The 25,247-nt window shown below is 44.6% G+C and overlaps 1 protein-coding gene across 1 annotated transcript in view; it reads left to right on the forward strand.

The window, feature by feature from the left end:
• The window catches only part of LOC144736257 (polycystin-1-like protein 2), a 139,983-nt gene that overhangs the window by 90,290 nt on the left and 24,446 nt on the right, over positions 1-25,247 (forward strand). Inside the window, exons 17-27 of the mRNA XM_078618879.1 lie at positions 235-335; positions 4,108-4,350; positions 5,359-5,827; positions 6,878-6,972; positions 8,353-8,613; positions 9,277-9,447; positions 10,269-10,432; positions 13,150-13,302; positions 14,832-15,303; positions 22,781-22,904; positions 23,733-23,983. Coding sequence (XP_078475005.1) covers positions 235-335; positions 4,108-4,350; positions 5,359-5,827; positions 6,878-6,972; positions 8,353-8,613; positions 9,277-9,447; positions 10,269-10,432; positions 13,150-13,302; positions 14,832-15,303; positions 22,781-22,904; positions 23,733-23,983 — 2,504 coding nt within the window. The remainder of the gene's footprint in view (positions 1-234; positions 336-4,107; positions 4,351-5,358; positions 5,828-6,877; positions 6,973-8,352; positions 8,614-9,276; positions 9,448-10,268; positions 10,433-13,149; positions 13,303-14,831; positions 15,304-22,780; positions 22,905-23,732; positions 23,984-25,247) is intronic.

Below are 25,247 nucleotides of genomic sequence, written 5' to 3' on the forward strand. Positions count from 1 at the left end.
CATGGGCATTGCTGCTAGAGCACTGCGCTCGAAACTGAGCGACACGAGTTTGATTCCCGGTCACAGCTAACATCAGTGGCGATTATCTGAACTGGTCCTGGGATTTCCCTAAGTCGCCTTCGCCTTAAAACAAGTATCTGGTGCAGTGTGTAAACATCAACACAAAATCTCATGGAATGTAAAGTGTCTTGGTGTAAGGCTCATGGATTAACCGATGCTATTTTGTGTTCTAAGCTCTGACGTCAGTTGCTTCAAACATCTTGGAATCGATGGCCCTCACCTTCGCCACTGCCTCTACGAATGATACAAAGGCCAACGAAGCCCGCGTTGCCCAGGTGCGGTAGCCACTATGGTTTGTACAACGTGGTGATGCCTCGGTACATCGTACGATCGATAACCTCTTTGTCATACTTGATAAAATATTGTCATATCGTGGATATCCTTTCTCGTTTTATTTTTTCCTATATACTTAGAACTCATAACAAAGTTCACAGTGGTAATTAAAATACAAAATATATTACCCATTAAATGGTTTGTAAAGTGTTTGTCCAGGTAAATTGACAGCATGGTGGTCATGTGTCGCCATAGTTTTCTGACAGCGTGTGCTGTATCAGCGTTGTAGATTGTAACACTGCAATGTTTATGCTATTTAGAATGAGAAAACTACTGAATAAATACTGAGCAATCCTTTTCGTATTTTAAGCTTATCAAAGTACAATTAACGAGAAGAGAGATATTTCAAACACAGTTGTGGGAAATTCGTATTGTGATAACCGTCGAACTTAATATTTAAAATCGTAACTTATCACATTGGGGAAAACTGAAATTGCAGCAGCCCTAATTGTTGGTCTAGCAGTACTGCCCTAATTTGGCCAAGCAGCAGAGCTCTCGTTCCCTAGAGAGAAATTGCACGTACTGACCGGGCTCAACTCGGCCCTCATTTGTCAAGATCGGAAACTTTGCAAGATCAGCAAGTCAGCACTGCCTATGAACAAATCGCACGCAGTGCACCAAATCTTGTCAAATCAAGCAAGATAAACAGGGTTGAGCCTGAGTTGTGCTTGGATAGGTGACCACCATGCATAAGCAGGTTCCTACAGTCTGCTGGTGCTGCTGTGGGGCTGTGTGGTGAGCAACAGAGGGCATTGCAGCAACATCCATTGTTGTATTGTACGTATACTGTATGCTCCCACATCTGCATTAACGTGATATGTTCTCCACCCTAAACCAACACTGGCCAGCATAGTGGGGTGAGGTCCTATATCCGTCCACAATATCGTGGTTTGAGTAGGCCCTAGTCCAGTAGTGGATTGACAAACGAGCTGCAGGTGTGCATTTCTGTTGTACAGATATGAATCAGAACATAGCAATATGGGATTTGAACTATTGGCTCAACACTGGCTAATGGAGATAGGTGGCGCACAAGTGGCACATGAAGGCAATGTTCTCACTAGTATAATAGTGGACATGTCAATGGGCCCCTTTTTTCCAGTATCAAGATGATGTAAAAAAAGTGTCCCGTAGATATATCTGCTCGACCAGAGATATTAATGCTTTGATATTTGCATGGTTTTTGTACTGTTCACCATTTAGTGTTCTGCTTTTTTAACTGTACCTTGTGCAGGTTGTGGGTCAAGAACAATCTTAGCTTTCAATCTAGATTTGAAGTTTTCGTGACTGCAGGGATTCATATTCTTTGGGTCTTTCCGTAAAGTCACATAGATAGAATAAATAATAATTAAATAAAGTGAATAAAAATATCATGACGTTCCGATCGCAACACAAGCGGTCGTCATCAGGAAAAGGGGTTACCCTCTAAAGGCACACTGTTTATAAAGGTTTTTAGATGGGCGTAGCCAAAGTGTATCAGCAGCACCAGCAATGCCAATGCAGCAGCATCAGCATTGCCAATGCAGCAGCAATGCCAATGCAGCCAGGAAATCACTGCACCCCACTCTACACACCAAACTGCTGACGGTGGAGGTTGATTGACAACAAAAGACAAGTCAAGTCATGACCCAAAGTGGTTGATGACATCTTTCCAATGATTGCTGAGTTTATAACCATCCTCTCGGTTGAAATTGTGTCTGTGTCTGTATATGTGGATGGCTTCATGAACGAATCTTTGTTGATAGCCAGTACGCTTGCAAAGTAACATCGTTTTAAAGAAATCAATCTCGTTTAAATAATTTAAATAATGATCAGCCACGGCAGAAATATTGGTCCGACGGTGTTTCAAATCTGCCTTATGTTCACGGTTCGAGACATGTCGCTTAGTTTCCCCAATGTAACTGCTGCCGCAGATACAGCTTAGTTTGTCGACGTCGGGATATTGCATGTCAGGTATCTTGTCTTTCACAGATGGGATCAGATAACGAAATTTATGTACTGTGTTAAATCGGACCTGGATCTTGTGTTTGTTCATGATTTTGAAAATCTTTTTAGTTTCCCCTGCTATGTATGGCAGGGTGATGGTTTTGATTGGATCCTCAGATGGCTCCTTCCTCACGGTTGGGGTGATGGCTTTGCGGATTGTGTAGTCAGAATATCAATTCGCCTTGAGAGCTTGGTGTACGTGTTTGAGTTCACTGGTTAAGTGTTCATGGTCGGAGATACATTGAGCTCTATGGTGTAGCGTTTTGATGAGGGAATTCTTCTGGTATGGATGGTGGTGGGAATGTGGTTTTAGGTAGGCGTCAGTATGGGTTACTTTCCTGTAGACAGAATAGCTCATTCAGCCATCTGGTCTCTTTTTGATTAGGACATCCAAGAAAGGTAGCATGCCTTTCTTTTTTACCTCCATGGAGAATTTGATGGCTGGGTGTATGGAATTGATGTGGTTGAGGAATTGGTTTAAAGCTAGTCGGCCATGTGACCAGATGACAAAGGTATTATCCACGTACCTCTTCCACAAGGACGGTCGTAGAGTGGTGCCTGGATGGCGTCTGTTTCAAATTTTTCCATGAAAATATTGGCTCCAATCACAGATAAGGGAGAACCCATTGGGGTGCCTTCAGTTTGTTTGTAGAATGTTCCATTCCAGGTGAAGTATGTATTGGTGAGGCAGTGTCTCACCAGGGCCGGTACATCCGCATTCAATTCTTGTTGGACCAAATCTTCAATGATTGCAATGGTATCGGGCACATGCCCTTTGGTAAACAAAGAAACGACATCGAAACTGACGAGTAAATCACCGGGGGACAATGAGATGTATTTAATTGACGATACCAGGTGAGCTGAATTAAGTACCGAAGAGGTAGTCTTACCAGTGAATGACTGTAAGGCTCACACGAAATTGATTTCTCTAAGACGATGGTACTTTGCAAGCCTACTGGCTATCAACAAAGATTCGTTCATGAAACCATCCATATATACAAACACAGACAGAATTTCAACCGAGAGGATGGTTATTTATAATTAGTGTTCTGTTTTTTTAACAAGGCCATAAAGGAGACTGTCTCTGGTGTAGGCCAGTTTCAACAACAATGTATACCTAATGAAAGCATGTTTGTTTTCGTGTTTTTCCATAAGCATGTGTGGTTACTGCATACTTTATGCCTTGTGATAGGTGTCCATTTAGTGTATGAACACCCTAACACCTCCTTTACCCTTTACGGAAATGGTAAAGCATATTCCTATTCATCATTGGGCATGTCAGTGCATCGATGACACAGTAGTGAGCGGACTGGGCGAATGAAAATGGCGACCTGAGTTTATTTTTTTACCGATGGCTAACATCAGTGCCAAGCAATATCTGAACTGGTCCTAGGTGTCCCCTTTACCAACCCAAAATGATCAGTGTGGTGACATTTTTTATCATTTCACCCCCATAACCTACAAGGCATGGGGAGGCCTTCAGCCAGCAGTGAATTGACAAACAGTTGATCAGTATAGGTTATTGTCGGAAGTGGGCCACCAGGATATGTTTCAGATATCACCCGTCGCTGACGTTATCCCTGGCCCGGAATCAAACTGAGGTAGCCAGGGTTCATATAACGCACACCTCTCTACACGTATTTCAGATTCTGATAGATAACTCACATCCCCATGACCGCACTCACACGTGGCCTGACAAGATATCCCTATGACTGTGACTCCCATTCCCAGGCCAGATACGGGTTTTACGGCATCTACAGCAACATGATGACGTACAGCAGCGTCGTGAACAGCAAGGAAGTTCCGGCTGGCAAACCCATCATGGCTCACACGCCCACGCTCACGGTGCTCACAAACACGTTGCCTGCTAAAACCAACAGCAGCTTGCGGCTAAATACAGACTATGGCCAGCTCAGCCTGGGCACTACAAAGCCGAATATCACTGCCAAATCTATGAAAGCCCTCGCTCTCCAGGTATGTAATTTTTTTTGTCGTCAATACGCAATTCTTTTTGTGCTTTTACCTTGTTGTTTTGTCACAAGTTTATGCCGGTTGTGCTGTCGGCGTCCATCTCATAAGGGGCCGTCCATAAATGACGTCACGCACCTAGGGGGGGGGGGGGGTCAGACATTTGTGACGATGTGTGACGAGGGGGGGGGCGGTTGAGAAATGTGACGTCACATCAAAATGCGCAACTTTAAATAAATAGAGACAACACGTTCTACTTAATTAAATATACTTTTTGATAAATGTTTTCCCCTACAACATCAGAGTGCAGCGGTACATTAAATACGCACTACAATGACAATAGTTTAAAGCGATTTTAAGCATGTTTTATATATTTGTGGGGGGGGGGGGCAGAGCTTTGTGACGTTATATTTAAGGGGGGTCTGACTTTTTGTGACGCCGTGTGACGAGGGGGGGGGTCAAGAATCGGTCAAAATCACGTGACGTCGTTTATGGACGGCCCCTAAGACGAAGTGTCCATTCAAACCTCGTGGCACGGTGTGCCCTCCTAGCGAGAGAATAGCCCACAGAAGCAGATGCCACTTCGACACCCCTGTGATTTGGCAGAGTGGCTGGGAAAGTACGGCCCGCTATGTTGCAGTCCATAAATACAGAAGGATAATGCCATAAGTGCTATATAATAGTAATGCCTGGTGGACATGGAAAGCTGCAACCGATAATCAGCTTTTGCAATGCATTGAATATTAATTGTTATAATTTAGTGCATGTGTTTGTGCTGAGCCAGACTGCAGCTTTATTATTTGCAGCATGAAGGTGGTGTTGTCCTCAGACACCGCTCTCCTTGGTTAGCGGACACAGTCTTCAACAATACGCATCATCGTCTGTCTTGCACCATGGCTACAATTTGGGTTGTCGCGTAAGCCCTACATGTGTAAGGCTTGCTGCACAAACAGGCCTTGAAATGATTCAATAAAATGTATGTGGCAATTGGTGATGTGTGCTTCGTCATTACAGATCATGGCGTTCCGCAAGAGCCCATTCATCTGGAACCAAACGACTTCTGTCAGCAGCTCTGTGATCGGCTTCCAAACACACCTCGATAACAACACGATCAGCTTGAACTCCATGAGGGTCTCCCTGATAAATTACGCAGCTCCTACCAATGAGCAGGTCCTCAACTTCATTCACGATCCCACAGACTCTTCGAAGGTGAGCTTTGTCAAGTTTCAGGTGACGTCCTTGGGGGCGATGGTGTTCCTCAAGGTCTTCCTGAATGAAAACGTCACCACCCCCGTAGAGGTGTACATCCGATATGGCGCTATCCCACACAAGGACCCTGTAAGCGATGACTTCTACTTCTGGATCGATCCGTCACTCTCTGCAAACAGCAGTATGGAAAAGATCAATGGCTCTGCGCACAGCTTCAGCATGCTAGGCAACGTCACGAAGATAGGTGACTACTACTTGACCTTCAAATACCAAGGTGAGACCATTCACTTAGCAACGTCTCAGATCCCAACTTAGACAATTCCCATGAACCGTGTTCCCCAAAACACCCTTTGCCTAAACCAAAAGGAGCTGCGTATTAAGGTGGTTAGCATACTGCACGATAGGCTCAAAAATCTGAGTTCGACTCCTGGCCATGGTTAACATCATTGGCATTATTATAATTACTACGACAGTAAAGGCTGTGGGGCGACCCAATATAATGGGCAGCGCAGGGCAGTGCAGCGAAATTTCTATTGTTGCTTTAACATCTCCGCTCCCCACCTTGACAACCTCATAAGACCAGCATGGTGAAGTATGGCCATTGTTAAGAGAATGTAGCCAACCGGTTAGTGGTCTAAAACAACAAACTGACCACACATTCAGTTATTTTAAGCTGGTGGTATGGAAAAGGCTGAGAGCTTTTGTGCATGCAGTGCTGCACACCTCTGTTTTTGTTGAATCTGTTGTGATTAGTTTTCTCGTTATTTACAGATTTGAGGCCTGCATAAAAATCAATATTAACTGATTACTCTAGAGGGCTCAATTTACAATCAACTAATCTCCCCTCACTGATTTCTCCACCATTGGCTCTGCCTCTCCTCTGTTGGCCACTCTCAAAAACTTACCAGACACCTGACACTACTCACCACCTGGCACTGTCATCAGATCCACTCACCAGACAACTCACCACTCCCAGGACACCGCCACTCACTCCCCAGTCATCCACCTGATCTACACCACTCTTCTGAAACTGAGCAGACATCACCCACCACTCATCTGATATGCACTGTCCTTGAAATTGATTGGTCCACACCCGAGATGTAAAAGCCGTCTCGGGTGTGGACCAATGAATTTTAAGGATAGTGCATGTCATTATCAGAGTTGTCTCTTTTTGTTTGCATTTTGACTGCAAGTGTTGTGTTTATTGCACACATGATCCCTTGTATAAAGGTGTCAGTTTTGTTGCCAGATAAAAGGGTAAAACCCTATTACTATTTCCAGGGCAATCGGTTGTTGAAGATGTTTTCTTTGTGTTTCAAATCAGAAAACGCCCCACCGAACACACGGATGAGCATCCACAACTTGATGTGCAAGACTTGGAGCAAAGCGTCCGACAAGTGGGTGTACGGACTGATGCAGGTGAGATGCTTTGCAGGACCTCATACATCCACCTACGCAATATCTCCTGCAAACAGTGCCTCCTCACCCCTTCTGCTGCTGAGACCCACATCCATTGCATTTTGATGACTGCACCTCTCTTCTGTGGCATCCCCACATCCCTCACCTCCTTCGCCTACATTCGTGCACGTGGCCACATCACCCTAGAACTTAGATTCCTCAACTGGCTTCCAATCCAATCTCAAATCTACTTAGAATTGTCCCCGTTATTTTCAAAGGTATTCCTTGGACGTGCCCCTTTCTACCTCTCTCTGTTCAACTTGCTCTATTCTGCTCTCTGGCAACCAAACCCTTTTGTGAAATAATAAATCAACCTTCTCTCTGTGCGAGGTCAAACCTTCTCTAATTATTTTTCTGGTGCCTTGGCGTTGTTGGCCCTTGGGGCTTGCCCATTACCTTCACCGGTCTCTCCTCGCTGTGCTCTCTCTCTCTTCTTCTGTCTGTCCATCTCTGCGTCTTTCAACTGAGACTGCTTCTATTCCGTCCATTGTTTGATGTTTGATATACACTCAGATCGCGGTGTTCCTCTTTCCTAGCACCTTTCAGTGTTCCCTCCATCACCATCCATTGCTGTTGGTCACAATTCGTCCTGGTCATATGTCCAAAATATTGCAATTCCTTGTTATTGACCTGACTCCGTAACCTTCAGTTTTTATGTCTGTTCTTTCCAGGACTTCCATGTTTATTGATTCTCTATATAGGACATATTAATAATTCTCCGGAAGGCTAACATTTTAGTGACACTGATTTACCTTTCTTTTTATACTACTGCTCATATTGTTAGGAATGTTCTTCCTCTGGATGTCCATACTGCTGAGACCTTTCCCTTGTTCAAATCCAGTCTGAAGAATTTTCATATCTTTTCTGCCTATTGCTGACTCTGTTCAGTGTCACCATGTGGATTGAATGGTATCTCTTCCCACATCTCTGGTCTGCTTATCTGGATCATTATGCTTCCTTGCTCTAAACGCCCTCTCCTTCAAAGTCTAAAAATGAACATGCTTCCTCACATGATGCAGGCGAAGGGTGGGGCTACCTGAGTGATTATAGGAGCTACCTGAGTGGTGGGTGGGGCTTACCACATCGTGGGTGGAGCTGCAAAAGTGGTGGGCGGGGCCACTTCATAAGTGTGTGGGGCTACTCGAGTCGTGGACATGTTTGATGGTATAGTTGAGGTCTGTGTCAAAAAGAGTATGGAGGAGGCCACTCAAAATATGGGTGGGGCTAGTAGTTGAGTGGGAGTGGCTATTAAATGGTGGGATGGAGCTACCAGCTCAACACAAGTCCAAGTTGAGCCTCCCAGAAATCTGAAAGCTTTAGTTCTGCTGGCTTTGTGTGCAGCCGCATCGTGACTCAACTCCAGAGAACATCATTTGCATGGCGGAACAGAACATCTATCGCTTCCCGCCCACGATACTGGAGCCTCTCTTCATCGGGGCTTCTTTCTTCGTTCCTCCAAACTCCATCGAGTTCAACACCGTGTTCACCAAGTTCGACCTAAAGTCCAACGGTGCCGTGTTTGCAACCATCGTCACTGTGACGATCGTCTACCTTATTCTGGTGGTCATCCTCTGCCGATGTGATCGCCAAGACAAGCGCGCGGTTGGTTTTTTGTGTATTGCTATCAAACTCTTATTGTTCCTGTAATTTTCCCACTGATTGAGCCGTGCTGAGACCATGCTGAGCCAACCTGGTGCAAGTTAAAGAGGTTAAGGAGGCTCGGCTCAGGTTCGTCAGTGGAAAAGGGGTATTTCATCACTCTCTCCTGTCCCGTGCTATATCCACCTTCACATCTACTCCCCATCCTGTTGATGTCTGCTCTGATGCCTCAATATGCATCACCTTGTGGGTTTCTTATCTTGTTATGACACGACCCTCTTAGCCATCTGAATCAACTTTCTGGCAGCTTGTCTGAGATTGGTACCCCACTTAGCTTCTTCCTCGTCTCTCCATTTGTAAACTTATCCAGTCTTGTAATCACTAAGATGCATCTCGCTATTCTCATTTAATATTGATTTATTACGCAACGTCTGACCGTCCTTCTGTTTTTTAAACTGGATAATCAAAAGTGATACAAAGAAGAGCCCCCCATATGCTTGGTAGTCATCATGTGTCCACGTCGCTCTGACAGCTAGGGGAGGCCTACCTTCAGCAGTAGATAGAACATGTCTGATGTTCATGAATAAGGTCTAACTGCAAAGTTCTGTATCAAGTGGGAATTTAGTCATAACTTCCGGTCTGCGCTGTACTCAATCTCACTCACAGTGGAAGCTCCTGCCTTTAAAGGACAACCCAAAGGACAGCATGTACCAGTACCTGATGACCGTGAAGACCGGGATGGTTTCCGATGGTGGTACCAAAGACAACATCTTCTTTGTCATCCAATTTGAGACCAGTGACACAGGAATCCGGGAACTTGAGAATGGCTACTGCAAGGTTAGCTAGTGACGTAGCTATCGAGTGTACAAGCTGTGCAACTATACTGGTTGGTAAGGCGTCGGCGTGCACTGGCACTTGGCTGTGGGCTTTGGCAGTGCCAGTTTTAGGCATCGGCAATGCAGGCGTTTGTCTAGGACGATGGTAGATTGTTGGCAATGTCTTGTTCTGCAGTCGGGTGGCTGATTGGTGGGTGTGTGTCATATGACCTACTCATGGGACACCGAGATGCTGGGGCCTATGTTGAAACGTGCACAAAGATGTTGGCTATGCACGTGATCTTTGATCCAATGGTAGCGAAGGTTGGTGGATCCCATAAAGGTTGTGAAACCCTTCCCGTGGGCATCTAGAAGCCATACCCTGACGTTTCAAGAGGGGAAATACAGCAAAAATTTGGACACCACCTGCTCCCTCTGCATGGTATAGACTGCTGCCCCTTCGCACGCGTGGGTTTTCTCTGGGCGCTCCAGTTTCCTTCGACATGTAAGCATTCATGAATTGACTGATAACACTTCCATATTAAGAGGATGGCAGGGCTTGGTTGGGTTTGAGGGGTGTTGGGGATGGAATTTGGCACTGGCTAAATGCCAGTGCCGGGCTGCGTTTCCCGCTCATCTGTGGTTTTTACTCACGCCTCTGAGTTGTTCTCTCTCTCCGTGAGTGAATACTGTGCGGCGTGGTACAGATTTAACTAATTATTATTTTAATTAGGTGCTCAGCATCTGTAATTAAAATAAATACAGATAGACTAAAATAGTATGTATTTATGCACCTGCTGAAAACGCGAGCGTTCACGTGCTCTCTTTGCCACACGTGCGCAGGAGTTCGCCAAGGGCAGTGTGCGCTGCTTTGTGCTGTCCACTCCACACTGCTACGGGATGCCCCTTCAGCTCAGGATCTGGTTGGACACGAGTCCAGATGACGACAGGGACAGGAGCTGGTTTCTCAACGAAGTTGTCTTGTTTGATATCCAAACCAACGAACAGTAAGGAAGGAATCCACCTTTCTGATCATTTTCCTCTGCTTGCTTCCCATTGTCTGAGGCTCTTTTCCCTCAGTTACTCGTGCTGTTGACTCCCTGTTCAAATCCGAGCTAATTATTTTTTTCCTTCTCTGCCAATGACAAAGTAAATATGCCCAATGCATCAGTGCAGCATCTTCCGAATCGGTCGCTACAATGTTTTGCCTCACGACAGATGGGGGGGGCGTATGTACACAGGAAATTCCTGTTTTTGATGCTAATTTTGGGCACGTGACCAGGAAGTTGCGATTTAAGATTCCCGCTCAACCACGCGGGCGTCGGCCATGACACACATAATTCGGCACGCATCGCGTCCCAGTGAAGCCAGCCGCAATTGTACATTGTGGGACCTTAAGAAGCATTGTTTTTTTAAATCCTTTATATTAAGTTCGCTTGCTTGCTTGCGTGCTTGCGTGCTTGCTTGCTTGCTTGCTTACGACCGTGCAAATCTTTCGGTCGTTTTTTAACCCACTTCCCGTGATCCAATCGAGCTGACATTTTGCACACAGACTCGTTGTGCGAGACAATTAATGTTCGTAAAAAAAAAGATTCAAAAATTTTACACTTTTTAGGCAAACAAAAAATAATTTTACATTTATTCAAATACAACTCATTCATGGCTTTGGCTGAACGTCACAGTGTAGGAGCCCAGAGCGTAACCCCTCCACAGGCCGTGACGGAGTAGCGCAGTTGGTAGCGCCCTCACTTCCCATGCCAAAGGTTGCGGGATCAATCCCCGCGTCCTCCACAGGCGAATATATTTTTAAATCCTTTATATTAAGTTCGCTTGCTTGCTTAGGACCGTGCAAATCTTTCGCTCGTTTTTTAACCCACTTCCCGTGATCCAATCGAGCTGACATTTTCCACACAGACTCGTTGTGTGTCACAATTAATTTTCGTGAAAAATAATTTCCAAAATTTTACACTGTTTAGGGAAAACAAATTAAATATTTAATTACCAATTGCTTAATGCTGGCAGACTATCATCTGACCCATAGGTGGCAGCCATCTCAAGCCAGAGGACGAGAGGACTCTAGCCGCCACGCATATAAAGGATTTAGAGTGAAAAACTTTGTTTTTACGGGTTAATTTATTACCTCGTTAAAATCAATAAATGACGTTTGGAGTCTGATGTTCACCCTGGCTCTGAGGGTTTATTGGACGCGAGGTTATCTACTCAGCTAGCGGTGCAACGCAGCGCACAGCAAGGCCGACATAATGTTGACTTAAAACTTTCGTGACTGCAGGAATTGATATTCTATGGTTCTTTCGGTGAAGTCACGTAGATAGAAAAAATAATAACAATAAAATAATTAAAATAAAGCAATCATTGGAAAGATGTTATCAACACCTTTGGGTCATGACTTGACTTGTCTTTTCTTGTCAATCAACCTCCACCATCAGCAGTTTGGTGTGTAGAGCGGGGTGCAGTGATTTCCTGGCTGCATTGATATTGCTGCTGCATTGGCATTGCTGGTGCTGCTGATACACTTTGGCTACGCCCATCTCAAAACCTTTATAAACAGTGTGCCTTTAGAGGCTAACTCTTTTTCCTGATGACGACCGCTTGTGTTGCGATCGAAACGTCGTGGTATTTTTATTCACTTTATTTTAATTATTATTTGTTCTATCTACGTGACTTTACCGAAATAACCAAAGAATATGAAATCCTGCAGTCACGTAAGTTTAAGTAAAAATGTAACTGAACACTAAATGAACAGTACAAAGACCATGCAAATATCAAAGCATTAATATCTCTGCTCGAGTAGTCATATCTATGGACACTTTTTTTTTCATCATCTTTTTACTGGAAAAAATGGGCCCATTGACAAGCAAAGTTTGTGGGTAATAATAGCCATTTTCTATACTTTTTAGGTATAATCAATTAAAAATAACACGTATTACCAAGGAACAAAAATTGTGTTACATACTCTTTGGTTCTTTCGGTAAGTCACGTAGGTAGAAATAAAACAAAATAAATCACGTTTCGATAGCAACACAAGCCATTGTCTTCAGGTGAAAATCGCGACAGCCGTGATGTCTGCTGCGAGCAGCAAGATGTCTGCTGCCTTGTGAAGAGAAGCTGTTACCAGCGAGAGTTTTTTTTTGTTTTTTAGAACAAAGGTAGCCGAAAGGTAATAAATAGCGTGGCATATTAAAGGAAATGAAATTTAGATTAGCATGTTGGATTATAGTGCAAAGTTAATGAGCTTCAAGTAGCGCATAAGAGCTCAGATTAGCATGTACGATTAGCATATGTATTTTGATGAGAAGCATGTAAAAGTTAGTGAAAAAAATAGCCAAGAATAGCATGTTAAAGTTGATGAGAAAAGCATGTCAAAGTCAATGAGCGAAGTTAGGCAGCAGACATCTTGCTGCTCGCAGCAGACATCGCGGCTGTCGCGATTTTCACCTGAAGACGATGGCTTATGTTGCTATCGAAACGTCGTGATTTATTTGTTTTATTTCTACCTACGTGACTTACCGAAATAACCAAAGAGTATGGATTCCTGCAGTCACGAAAGCTTCAAATCAAAATTGTGTTACATAGTTCATAGTTGTATCAATCAACCCGGCCACTTTATGTTGAACTCGACCGAGCATGGCGAGGTAAGAACAGGGCTCGGTGGCCACTGCTGCTCCGAATCTCGGTGACATTCGGTGCTTTCCACCTCCACCAGGTTCTACTTCGTGTGCAACAATTGGCTGGCGGTGGACCAGGGGGATGGACGCGTGTGCAGGGATATCACGATGAGCGACCACCAGACCGTGTTCGACTCCAACAGGCTGTTCTCCTCCACTATGAAGAGCAACTACGCTGAAGGCCACTTGTGGTGAGCGAGACGTGCGCCACGTCGTGTACCGCGCCACATCGCGAAGCTTCCAGACACCGGTGCCCAACTCCAATCAAACTAGTTCATGGCCATAAACAAAGACATTCACTGCATCGCGCGCTTACAGATGCGCTTCTGCGGCCGTCTGGAACGCTCTTCTGATATTAGCAAGGCACTGGCGTTGCTTATACCAGAACTATGCTCATTTAAAGTGTGGTTACGTCAAGCGTCTACTGTAACAACAACGTGTACAAGTTCACGTGCACAGCTTCTCTGTAAATTCACTGCCAGTTGAGGGCCTCCCAGTGCCATGGGAGTTGTGTGGGGTTATTTGACCATACTTCACCACGCTGGCCTTTGTGGGTTGAAGGTGGGGAGAGCGTAGATGTGAGAGAAAAAGTGGATTTTTCTGCACTGCCCTCTGCTGCCCATGATATCGCATCACCCCACAGCAGTCTAAATACAAGACTCTAGTAAAACGTATTTAAGGGTCTTGCTTTAGGAAGTATGGCCAACACCATGCATGAGCAAAATGTGGGAGTAACGCGGAGAGTCCACAGAAAGCCAAGTGCATATGAGGAGGTGACACTCGCCACTTCCAACTCCCACCAAAATACTTGCAAGCTCAACCCCCCTTAGCTGAGATCGGGTTAAATTGGTTGCAAATGTGATCCAAATACGACCAGCTGCCTTGACGTGGGGAAAAAGCCTGAGGGCCTTGCAGAGGTGAGGAACTGTATGGGATAGGAGCACCCATACCACATGCCACGGTGGGCACCGTGGTTGCGATATGTTAACTACCTCGCTTGGTATATAGGAGGTCGTGGATTCGATCTCAACCCTGACGCCTGTATATTTGGAGTTTGCATGTTCTCCCTGTGGTGGCGTGGATTTTTATTTAGGTCCTCCGGTTTTTCCCTCCATTTAAAAAAATATGCGTTTAGAGTATTTGGCTGCTGCTTTACATTTACACGTGACAAGCCATTTCGTTGAGCTATCATTTGTGGCCAGGTTGCTTCTGAAAAAGAGCTATATAGCTCAGTGTGCCTTACCTGGTAAAATAAATCAAATATATGAAAAATATTGTTAGTAGTTTTAAATACCAGTCAGGTACTGTACTCACCCATCCGGGGTGCATACCCTGGCTCAGCAGGAGAAGGCGGTGCAGCAAAGTTCGGAAAATAATAGTTTGTCTCCACTGACTGCGATTGTGTTGCCCCCTCGCACGCGTGGGTTTTACTCAGGTGTTCTGGTTTCCTTACACATCTATAAACACCCATTATTATTAACTGGCTCCAAAACATATTATTATAAAGAGGACTGTAGACCTTGGGCAATTGTTGAAACTGCTGGCTCACCACCGTGTTTGCTTCCAGCTCGTCTGAGATGCAATTGCACGAACAACACTATATTCAAAACTACAACATTATTAACCCCAACCGTAACAATGACAAGGAGAATTTCGCTACTGACTCGACCTTGCTGTTTAATACGATGTGTGTATATTCGGCACAACTCTTCACCCGCAGGAGCTCCATTTTCTTCCGTCCGTCAAAGAACAACTTCTCGCGAGTGGAGCGGCTGTCAAGCTGCGTATCGCTGCTTTTCCTCATGATGCTTGTCAATGCCATGTGGTTCGAGACGGACAAGGGCCAGGCCAGCACCCCGCACATCGGGCCCTTCACGTACGGCGAGCTCTTCGTCATGATCGCGAGCGCTCTCATGGAGGTCCCGATCAGCATCCTTATTGTCCAGATCTTCCGCCGCACGGGCAACAAGCCCTGGAAGAAGGCGGGCGGAGGAGGAGGGGGCTGCACGTCGCAGCAGTTCCCGCATTGGACCTTGTACATTGCCTGGACGCTGGTGGTTCTGGTAATCGGGACGAGCGGTTTCTTCACCATCCTCTACAGCATGGAGTGGGGCCCCGAGAAGGCCAACCGCTGGCTCGTGCGCTTCCTCACCTCCTTCTGCATATCCGTCATCCTCATTCAGCCCGTTAAGGTTGGGAAAGTAAAATTATTTATAAAATGTTGGTTAGATTTTTAAAAAAAAAAAATTTTAATATATAACTTCTCGAATGATTAATAAACCCTTTGGAAAGTCTCGATTGCAAGAGACACCCCAGTTTAAATAAGTGTAGTGTTGAATATGGAGGCACACACTTGACTTGGAGGCAACACGTTTATTACACAGCCGAACGGGGCTAACTACTTAAACGTACACTCTCGACCCCAACAGGGTAACGACACTACTTTAACCAGGTAACTACATAACCGGTTCAGTCAGTAACGGCCTGACTGACCCACGATGCCGAGCGGAGACCGAAGATTGGAGAGACTTGGAGCTGAGGGTTGATTCCAGAGAACAGCCAAGAACGCTCTTGGGACTACCCCTTTATGCTCCTGAGCGTGGCCTTGCACCGCCTCTGGCCACGCCCCCTTCGAGACCTTTCCCAAAGCCCTCTCTCAGGCCGTCACTAGGACTATGCCCCCTTGGGCCCGTTCACATGCCAGACTCACTCTGGTCCCAGGGGAGGTTCCAGACGCACAGTAGCACTCTTGTGACAGTGCCTGGCGCTAACACCATAGTTACACCCTTAACGTTACTACATAAGTACGAATTTTTCTTTTTTTACCAAAATGTAGTGTAAACGAAAACACGAATAAAACAGTTTGCATCAATTAAGTTTGCATGTAAACAGAGTCGACTGGGTGGCGCAGATCATAACAGGCCACTCAGATGAGAAACCAGTCCATAGTTTACTTATCTTGAAAAACTGCTACTGAAAGTATGCACTCCGCAAAGCCCGTGTGGAGGATGGGTTCTATAAGAAATACTTTTATTTTTCGATTTAAAGCTTTCGTGACTGCAGGGATTAATCTTTTTGGTTCTTTCGATAAAGTCACGTAGAAGGAAAATAATAAAATAATTCCCACGACGTTTCGGCTACAACGCAAGCAGCCGTCCTCAGGTGAAGAATGAAACACCACCAAGCTTGGAGCGTATATATAAGCTGGGTTGGAGGGGGAAGAAGAGCGCCTTGACAAAGGAATTTGCATATCAAGAGGAATTTAGTATATTTATGGGAAATGTGTAGGAGGTGGGCGGGAGGTTTCAAAGTCATATTATGCCCGTGCATTATGCAGGATTAGCAGCATCAAAGGGAGGGGATAGGGGGTAGCATTAACAAAGGAAAGGAATGTTAATAGTTTGTAGCTGCAGTTATTAAACCACCACGTAAAAAAATAAAGAATAAACTACATCTTCTTGGTTCTTGGAACCAAGAAGATGAATCCCTGCAGTCACGAAAGCTTTAAATCGAAATATAAACTACATAGTATCATCAGTATACTAAATATACTTTCCAATAAGCTGAGCTACTAACAGTAAGTAATACATTACAATTCTATGTCGCAAAAAATATAATATGCTTCCAGCTAAACTTTTTTCTCTCACATCACACAGGTCTACCCCGTACTATATACTATCATAGACAAACCCAACATTAAATTATATACTGTATTACTATACACACTCTATACATTCGACTACAATATTACCCTAAGTATTATTCTACCCACCCTACTGTATACCACACTGCTGTATATTTACTATACAATTACGATACTGTATTTTACCTTATACATTGTATTAAACATTACAATTTTATACTATTTATACAATCTGCTATACACTATACCATTGACCGTCACGTGAAAGATACTAGGAGGAAGCAACGAAATATGGCAATGGTAGGAGACTTGCAGCGGAGCAAAAAATCCATTCCCTGGGGAGAATACAAGATATATAGTCAATGCCAGTGAGTGGACTGCGGTCTGAAAGTCACCGTAAACGTGAACACAATCAGTTAAGATCCGAAATGGTTTATTACGTCCTTCCAATGATTGCTGAGCCAGAATCCATCTTCTCGGTTGAAATTGTCTCTGTGTTTGTATATGTGGATCGCCTCATGAACGAATCTCTCATTGTAGCCAGATGGCTTGCAGAGAACCTCTGTCTTGGAGAAGTCAATGTCATGTGAGCCCACTGAATTGTAACAGTGATCTGCCACGGCTGAGGTGTTTGTCCTACCGTGTTTCAGGTCTGCTTTATGTTCACGGATGCGGTCCGAGACATGTCGTTTGGTTTCTCCAATGTAACTGCTACCACAGAGGCAACTTAGTTTGTAGACGCCAGGGTACTGTATGTCTGGAACCACATCTTTTACAGACGGGACCAGATCACGGGTTTTATGTACTGTGTTGAATCGGACCTAGATCTTGTGTTTAGTCAGGATTTTGGAGATCTTTTTTGTGACCCCAGCAATGTAGGGTAAGGTGATGGTTTTGAAAGGCTCCTCAACAGGATCCTTCTTGATGGTTGGAGTGATGGCTTTGCGGATTGTGTAGTCGGAGTAACCATTAGCCTTAAGAGCTTGGTGTACGTGTTTGAGTTCACTGGCAATGTGTTCCTGGTCGGAGATGCATTGGGCTCTATGGAATAGAGTCTTAATGAGGGAGTTCTTCTGGGATGGATGGTGGTGGGAATCCGGTTTTAGGTAAGCATCCGTATGGGTGGCTTTCCTGTAGACAGAATGGCTCATTGAACCATCAGGTCTCCTTTTACTGGTAGGAACGAAGTGGACCAGACCACCAATAGATTAATGTGTCCGTCCGTCCGTCCGTCCGTTCGACTATCCGTCCGTCCGTCCGTCCGTGTATCAACATCGCCCCCTACTGCAAACACTTGGCATGACCCTGTCCGACAAGATGGCCGCCCGCTCCCCCTGCGATCTGTAAATTAAACAAGATGGCCGTCGCTTCCGGCGCATCACGGCAAAACTTTAAACTTCGCTTAAAAATTACTTTACTGAAACGCAGCACGTTTTTAAAAAAAATTACTTTACTGAAACGCAGCACGCTTTTTTATCACAGAGACAAAAAACATTTATTAACACAGAGACGAGATACATTTTATCGCCTTATTTGTGCACGAAAAGCACGGCGCGAGGCTTAGTGCGGCAGGCTTCGCGAGGCCTAGTGCGGCAGGCTTATTAACACAGAGATGAAACGCAGCACGTTTATTAACAAAAAAAAAATACTTCACTGAAACGCAGCACGTTTTTTTTAACACAGAGACAAGAAACATTTATTAACACAGAGACGAGATACATTTAATCGCCTTATTTGTGCACGAAAAGCACGGCGCGAGGCCTAGTGCGGCAGGCTTCGCGAGGCCTGGTGCGGCAGGCTTATTAACACAGAGATGAAACGCAGCACGTTTATTAAAAAAAAAAATTACTTTACTGAAACGCAGCACGTTTTTTTAACACAGAGACAAGAAACATTTATTAACACAGAGACGAGATACATTTAATCGCCTTATTTGTGCACGAAAAGCACGGCGCGAGGCCTAGTGCGGCAGGCTTCGCGAGGCCTAGTGCGGCAGGCTTATTAACACAGAGATGAAACGCAGCACGTTTATTAAAAAAAAATTTACTTTACTGAAACGCAGCACGTTTTTTAACACAGAGACAAGAAACATTTATTAACACAGAGACGAGATACATTTAATCGCCTTATTTGTGCACGAAAAGCACGGCGCGAGGCCTAGTGCGGCAGGCTTCGCGAGGCCTAGTGCGGCAGGCTTCGCGAGGCCTAGTGCAGAAGGTGGTGGTGGGGGGTGGTGGGGTGGTAGTGGTGGGGGGGGGGTGGTGGTGGTGGGGGGTGGTGGTGGTGGGGGGTGGTGGTGGGGGGTGGTGGTGGGGGGTTGTGGTGGGGGGTGGTGGTGGGGGGTGGTGTTGAGGGTGGTGTTGGGGGGTCTTTAAATCTCACAGCGTTTCTTGTCAAAACAAACACTTTTAATTAACGTTACACTAGAATACAGTATTTTTTTCTTTAACTCCTCTATACCCGGTCGATATCCCTATACCGGTACTAAGTATTATTCCTACCAGCCCACCCCGCAGGTTCCTGTTAATTAGGACATCCAAAAAGGGTAGATTGCCATCTTTTTCGACTTCCATGGTGAATCTGATAGCTGGGTGTATGGAATTGATGTGGTCGAGGAATTGGTCTAGAGCAGGCCGGCCATGTGGCCAGATGACAAAAGTGTTATCTACGTACCTCTTCCATGAGGTCGGACGTAGAGCGGCAGTCTGGATGGCGTCAGTCTCAAATTTCTCCATGAAAATGTTGGCTTCCACTGGAGATAGGGGGGAGCCCATTGGGGTGCCCTCAGTTTGTTTGTAGAAAGTTCCATTCCAGGTGAAGTATGTATTGGTTAAGCAGTGTCTCACCAGGGGGGGTACCCCAGTATTCAGTACTTGATGAACCAAGTCTTCAATGATTGCGATGGTGTCAGGTACAGGAACTTTGGTGAATAAGGAAACCACATCAAAACTGACAAGCAGGTCGTCTGGGGACAGGGAAATTCCCTTGATTGTCGATACAAGGTCAGTAGAGTTTAGTACCGCAGAGGTGGTTTTTCCAGTGAAAGGCCGCAGGATTTCAGACAAAAAACGAGCCAGTTTGTAGGTGTGGGAGTTGATAGTAGAGATAATGGGACGAAGAGGTGTATCTTCTTTATGTATCTTTGGCAGGCCATATAACCTTGGTGGCCTGGCTGCAAAAGGTTTCAACGAGAACGGTTTGGTTTGATCAAACCAAACAGTTCTCGTTGAAACCTTCTGCAATCAAGGGAATTTCCCTGTCCCCAGACGACCTGCTTGTCAGTTTTGATGTGGTTTCATCAAGGACTGAATACTGGGGTACCCCCCCTGGTGAGACACTGCTTAACCAATACATACTTCACCTGGAATGGAACTTTCTACAAACAAACTGAGGGCACCCCAATGGGTTCCCCCCTATCTCCGGTTGTAGCCAACGTTTTCATGGAGAAATTTGAGACTGACGCCATCCAGACAGCCACTCTACGCCCGACCTTATGGAAGAGGTACCCGTAGATGACACTTTTGTCATCTGGCCACATGGCCGACCTGCTCTAGACCAATTCCTCGACCACATCAATTCCATACACCCAGCTATCAGATTCACCATGGAAGTCGAAAAAGATGGCAATCTACCCTTTTTGGATGTCCTAATTAAAAGGAGACCTGATGGTTCAATGAGCCATTCTGTCTACAGGAAAACCACCCATACGGATGCTTACCTAAAACCAGATTCCCACCACCATCCATCCCAGAAGAACTCCCTCATCAAGACTCTATACCATAGAGCCCATTGCATCTCCGACCAGGAACACATTGCCAGTGAACTCAAACACGGACGCCAAGCTCTTAAGGCTAATGGTTACTCCGACTACACAATCCGCAAAGCCATCACTCCAACCATCAAGAAGGATCCTGTTGAGGAGCCTTTCAAAACCATCACCTTACCCTACATTGCTGGGGTCACAAAAAAGATCTCCAAAATCCTGACTAAACACAAGATCCAGGTCCGATTCAACACAGTACATAAAATCCGTGATCTGGTCCCGTCTGTAAAATATGTGGTTCCAGACATACAGTACCCTGGCGTCTACAAACTAAGTTGCCTCTGTGGTAGCAGTTACATTGGAGAAACCAAACGACATGTCTCGGACCACATCCGTGAACATAAAGCAGACCTGAAACACGGTAGGACAAACACCTCAGCCGTGGCAGATCACTGTTACAATTCAGTGGGCTCACATGACATTGACTTCTCCAAGACAGAGGTTCTCTGCAAGCCATCTGGCTACAATGAGAGATTCGTTCATGAGGCGATCCACATATACAAAGACAGAGACAATTTCAACCGAGAAGATGGATTCTGGCTCAGCAATCATTGGAAGAACGTAATAAACCATTTCGGATCTTAACTTATTGTGTTCACGTTTACGGTGACTTTCAGACCGCAGTCCACTCACTGGCATTGACTATATATCTTGTATTCTCCACAGGGAATGGATTCTTTGCTTCGCTGCAAGTCTCCTACCATTGACATATTTCGTTGCTTCCTCTTAGTATCTTTCACGCGACTGTCAATGGTATAGTGTATAGCAGATTGTATAAATAGTATAAAATTGTAATGTTTAATACAATGTATAAGGTAAAATACAGTATCGTAATTGTATAGTGAGTATACAGCAGTGTGGTATACAGTAGGGTGGGTAGAATAATACTTAGGGTAATATTATAGTCGAAGGTATAGAGTGTGTATAGTAATACAGTATATAATTTAATGTTGGGTTTGTCTATGGAAGTATATAGTACGGGGTAGACCCGTGTGATGTAAGAGAAAAAAGTTTAGCTGGAAGCATATTATATTTTTTGCGACATAGAATTGTAATATATTACTTACTGTTAGTAGCTCAGCTTATTGGAGAGTATATTTAGTATACTGATGATACTATGTAGTTTATACTTTATCTTTTTTACGTGGTGGTTTAGTAACTGTGGCTACATACTATTAACATTCCTTCCCTTTGTTAATGCTACCCCCTATCCCTCCCTTTGATGCTGCTAATCCTGCATTATGCACGGGCATAATATGACTTTGAAACCCCCCGCCCACCTCCTACACATTTCCCATAAATATGCTAAATTCCTCTTGATATGCAAATTCCTTTGTCAAGGCGCTCTTCTTCCCCCTCCAACCCAGCTTATATATACGCTCCAAGCTTGGTGGTGTTTCATTCTTCACCTGAGGACGGCTGCTTGCGTTGTAGCCGAAACGTCGTGAGAATTATTTTATTATGTTTTATTTTTATTATTTTATTATTTCCCTTCTACGTGACTTTACCGAAAGAACCAAGAAGATACATACTTTTATGTTTTTTACATGGAAGATGGACCATTTAATTGAAGATCAATTGTCTGCTCATTTATTGTTCAAAACTTTTCACGAGAGACATGTTTTAGTTGATGACGATGATGGTGACAATGAGGAATAACCCATAGAGATGACAATACCTCTTTGGGAAGAGCCACAAAGCCCAACTTCTCCCCCCCCCACACTGTCATACTAATGCCCAGTAGCAGGCCAGTGCTGCATATGCCTTGTACCACAGAGAGATAGCTGCCCACGGGGATCCCCAATGCTAGACGGCAGCAGGGAACTAGAATGTTTGAGATGTGAGGCAAGGTGCTATGAGTTACTGAGGCATTTAAGTGCGATATTCATGCAAACCCTAACACATTTCTGATGACGATAATAATGATGTCAATGGCTTATGTTAAGTCATTGTGTGTGTTTGTACCTATATTTGTATTAATACATTCCATGGATGGACCTTAGCATGGGACTTATGGGGGTTGAGAAATTATGGATACAGCTTTTCTTTGTGCTGCCATCAGAATGACCAACAAATCAATAATGCACACGGATTGGTGAATACAGTACTAGGCCCCCATTGGTTTTATATCTCAAAGTGTATGTATTTTCTGGTTGCTTGAATGCTTGTGTGTACATACTATAAAACACTTGTTTGAATGCAGGTGATCGGGCTGTCGATGTTGGGTGCCATTGTGGCAAAAAAAAAGCAGCAATACGAGGACCAGGACACCCTGGTCTACCTGAAGGACAGAAATTTACCTCGCCCGGTCACAAAGCACGAGAGCAGTATGGGTTTCCCACCACACACACGCACACACAAACACCTCCGGGTTTCCCACCACACACAAGGACACACCTGACAGCGCTGTGCTAATCATGAGACTGGGGTTTGGCGCACTACCCTGATAACATGATTACATCACTGCAATTACTAGAGCAACAAAGCACTGCATAGATTGTCATGGTGGTGCTGTGCAGCTCTTAGGCGTGTTTTTTGATCGTACTGCGTGCTGTTTGGCATGATATCCGACATTTCGCTCCATGTGCCATGAGCTTGTTCAGGATCTAAAGAGCTCTCCAGAGTGCCCTCTATTGGTGACCCTTCTGTCAGCGGTGGTGCAGGCAAGCATCTGCAAGGACTGCAACTTTATTTTTTTGCAACACAATTAATAATACATATAAATAAGTATTGTATATTATAATATTATGACAATTATTAACCCTCAAATGTCTATGGGTCATTTTTCCAGTGTATTCCATTTGTTCCAAATGTGTTCTCGGCATCATCTCAGACCACGGAAGTACCCTCACGGATATCTTGCAGAGCAGAGCAACCGTTCTTGTTGAAGAATGGCCCAGAGAAGTGGATACCATAGAGCTTCATTACTTCATCTTGGAGAACAGCCCGTAGAACAACAGCGTCGGCATCAGAATTCCTCCATCCAGCAGTGGATTGACCACGGGGTGTAACTTATAACGTGTGTTTTCAGAGAGTATGAGTGTATTTGTTTCTATAGGCTCGACAGAGTTCCTTCTCGTGGAGGCCTTCTGCCAGCAGACATGCGCACGAGCAATTGCAGGGCTGCACCTTTACCGTTTTACCTTTGTCTGCAGACCTGGAGGATGATGCTGTCGAGCTTCCGGAGCTGGACCACATAACGGGCCCTCCTCCGGCAGAGACTCTGGTCGAGATCCGCGAGGCGGTCAGCCAGGAGAAGGCAGCCTCCTCTTACCTCAAGGAATTCGCCGTTTACCTCGCGCTCATATCGGTGCTGCTGATCATCGTGTACACGCGTGTCGGCGACCACACCTTCCTGATGCACCGCATGCTGAGGAGAACCTTCACCGATAGCTCCTTCGATAAGGCAAGCAGCATTTTCCCCATGACAGCAGCGACAGTAATAATAACAGTCAACCCTCTCTATCCACGAGGGTTACATTCGTGAAAAACATTCACGAATGCAGACTTTATGAATGCAGAAACCTTGTTCCAATGTGAAAAATTGGGTTACATTCCTGGTACGAGTGAACATGAGGGAAATAGTCAATGTTTAATAACAAGGACTGCAATGAGAACATACATTTGAAAGACCTGGGTTTTTCCATTACCTTTGATGATGATGATGGTTTGACGATGGTGGAGGTGGTATTGAATAAATCAGGAGATGCAGGTGTTTAATAACAATGCACAGTAATCATTTTAGCACTAGCCGCAACACCCTCCCTGATTGCAATCACCTTCTGTTTAATGGACCTCACAGTCGACTTCTTTATTTATCTATATATATAAAGGAAATGTGTGAATATGTGTGCCTGTTAAAAATGTTTAGGGTACTTCCCGACATGCAACAAACTTGAAATTTGCCATGTGGGTACTTTCCAGACTGTACACCATGCAACAATTCTAAAAATAGACTTTTGTATTTTTTGGGGGGGGGCGCAATAATGCATATATTTTGCACGGCAAGTAAGCCGTGACGTCACATCTGTCACGTGACCCGTATGCGGAAGCGTAACGCAGTGTGCCTGCTCATGTCACCCCCCAACCCTCCGCGGGTAAAGTGAAATACAAATCAGTCCCTCCAGAAAAACGCGGAGTTTTTTGGTGATTGTTGCGGGCAAAAATCGTTGATTATGCGGCACGTTTTCTTTAAAAATGCGATGGAATATGCGGGATATTTATGCAATTTTACGCGATTAAATTGCGGGAACTTGCAAAAATTGCGGGAACTTGCAAAAACTGCGGTTTGATGAAAAAGAGAAAAAAAAGTGATTCCCCCAACACCCTATTCACTAGGCTACTACTTTAATGTAAAGAGTCATTTCTTATTACTTCCTATGATAAGCAAGCATACTACATCACAGAAAGTGCTGGGAATATTTAAGTTCTCATCTTGTTTTATTTCAGACCTTAACAAACAGATGGCTCAAACTTACAAAACATTGAGTCGAACAAGTTCTGTAGCTTTACAAAATGAATATGCTACAACTTCTGTAAAAATGAATAAATAAAATATTAAAAAATTAAATGTGTGCTTCCTGTTTTACAGAGGTAGCTATACAAAACAGACATCTTCTGTTAAAATAAGTGTTTTCAGTGCACAGTAACGTAAGCAATACAGTAACAGT

This window comes from Lampetra planeri, chromosome 60 (genome assembly GCF_965212315.1).
Source record: "Lampetra planeri chromosome 60, kcLamPlan1.2.h2, whole genome shotgun sequence".
NCBI classification, from domain to species: domain Eukaryota; kingdom Metazoa; phylum Chordata; class Hyperoartia; order Petromyzontiformes; family Petromyzontidae; genus Lampetra; species Lampetra planeri.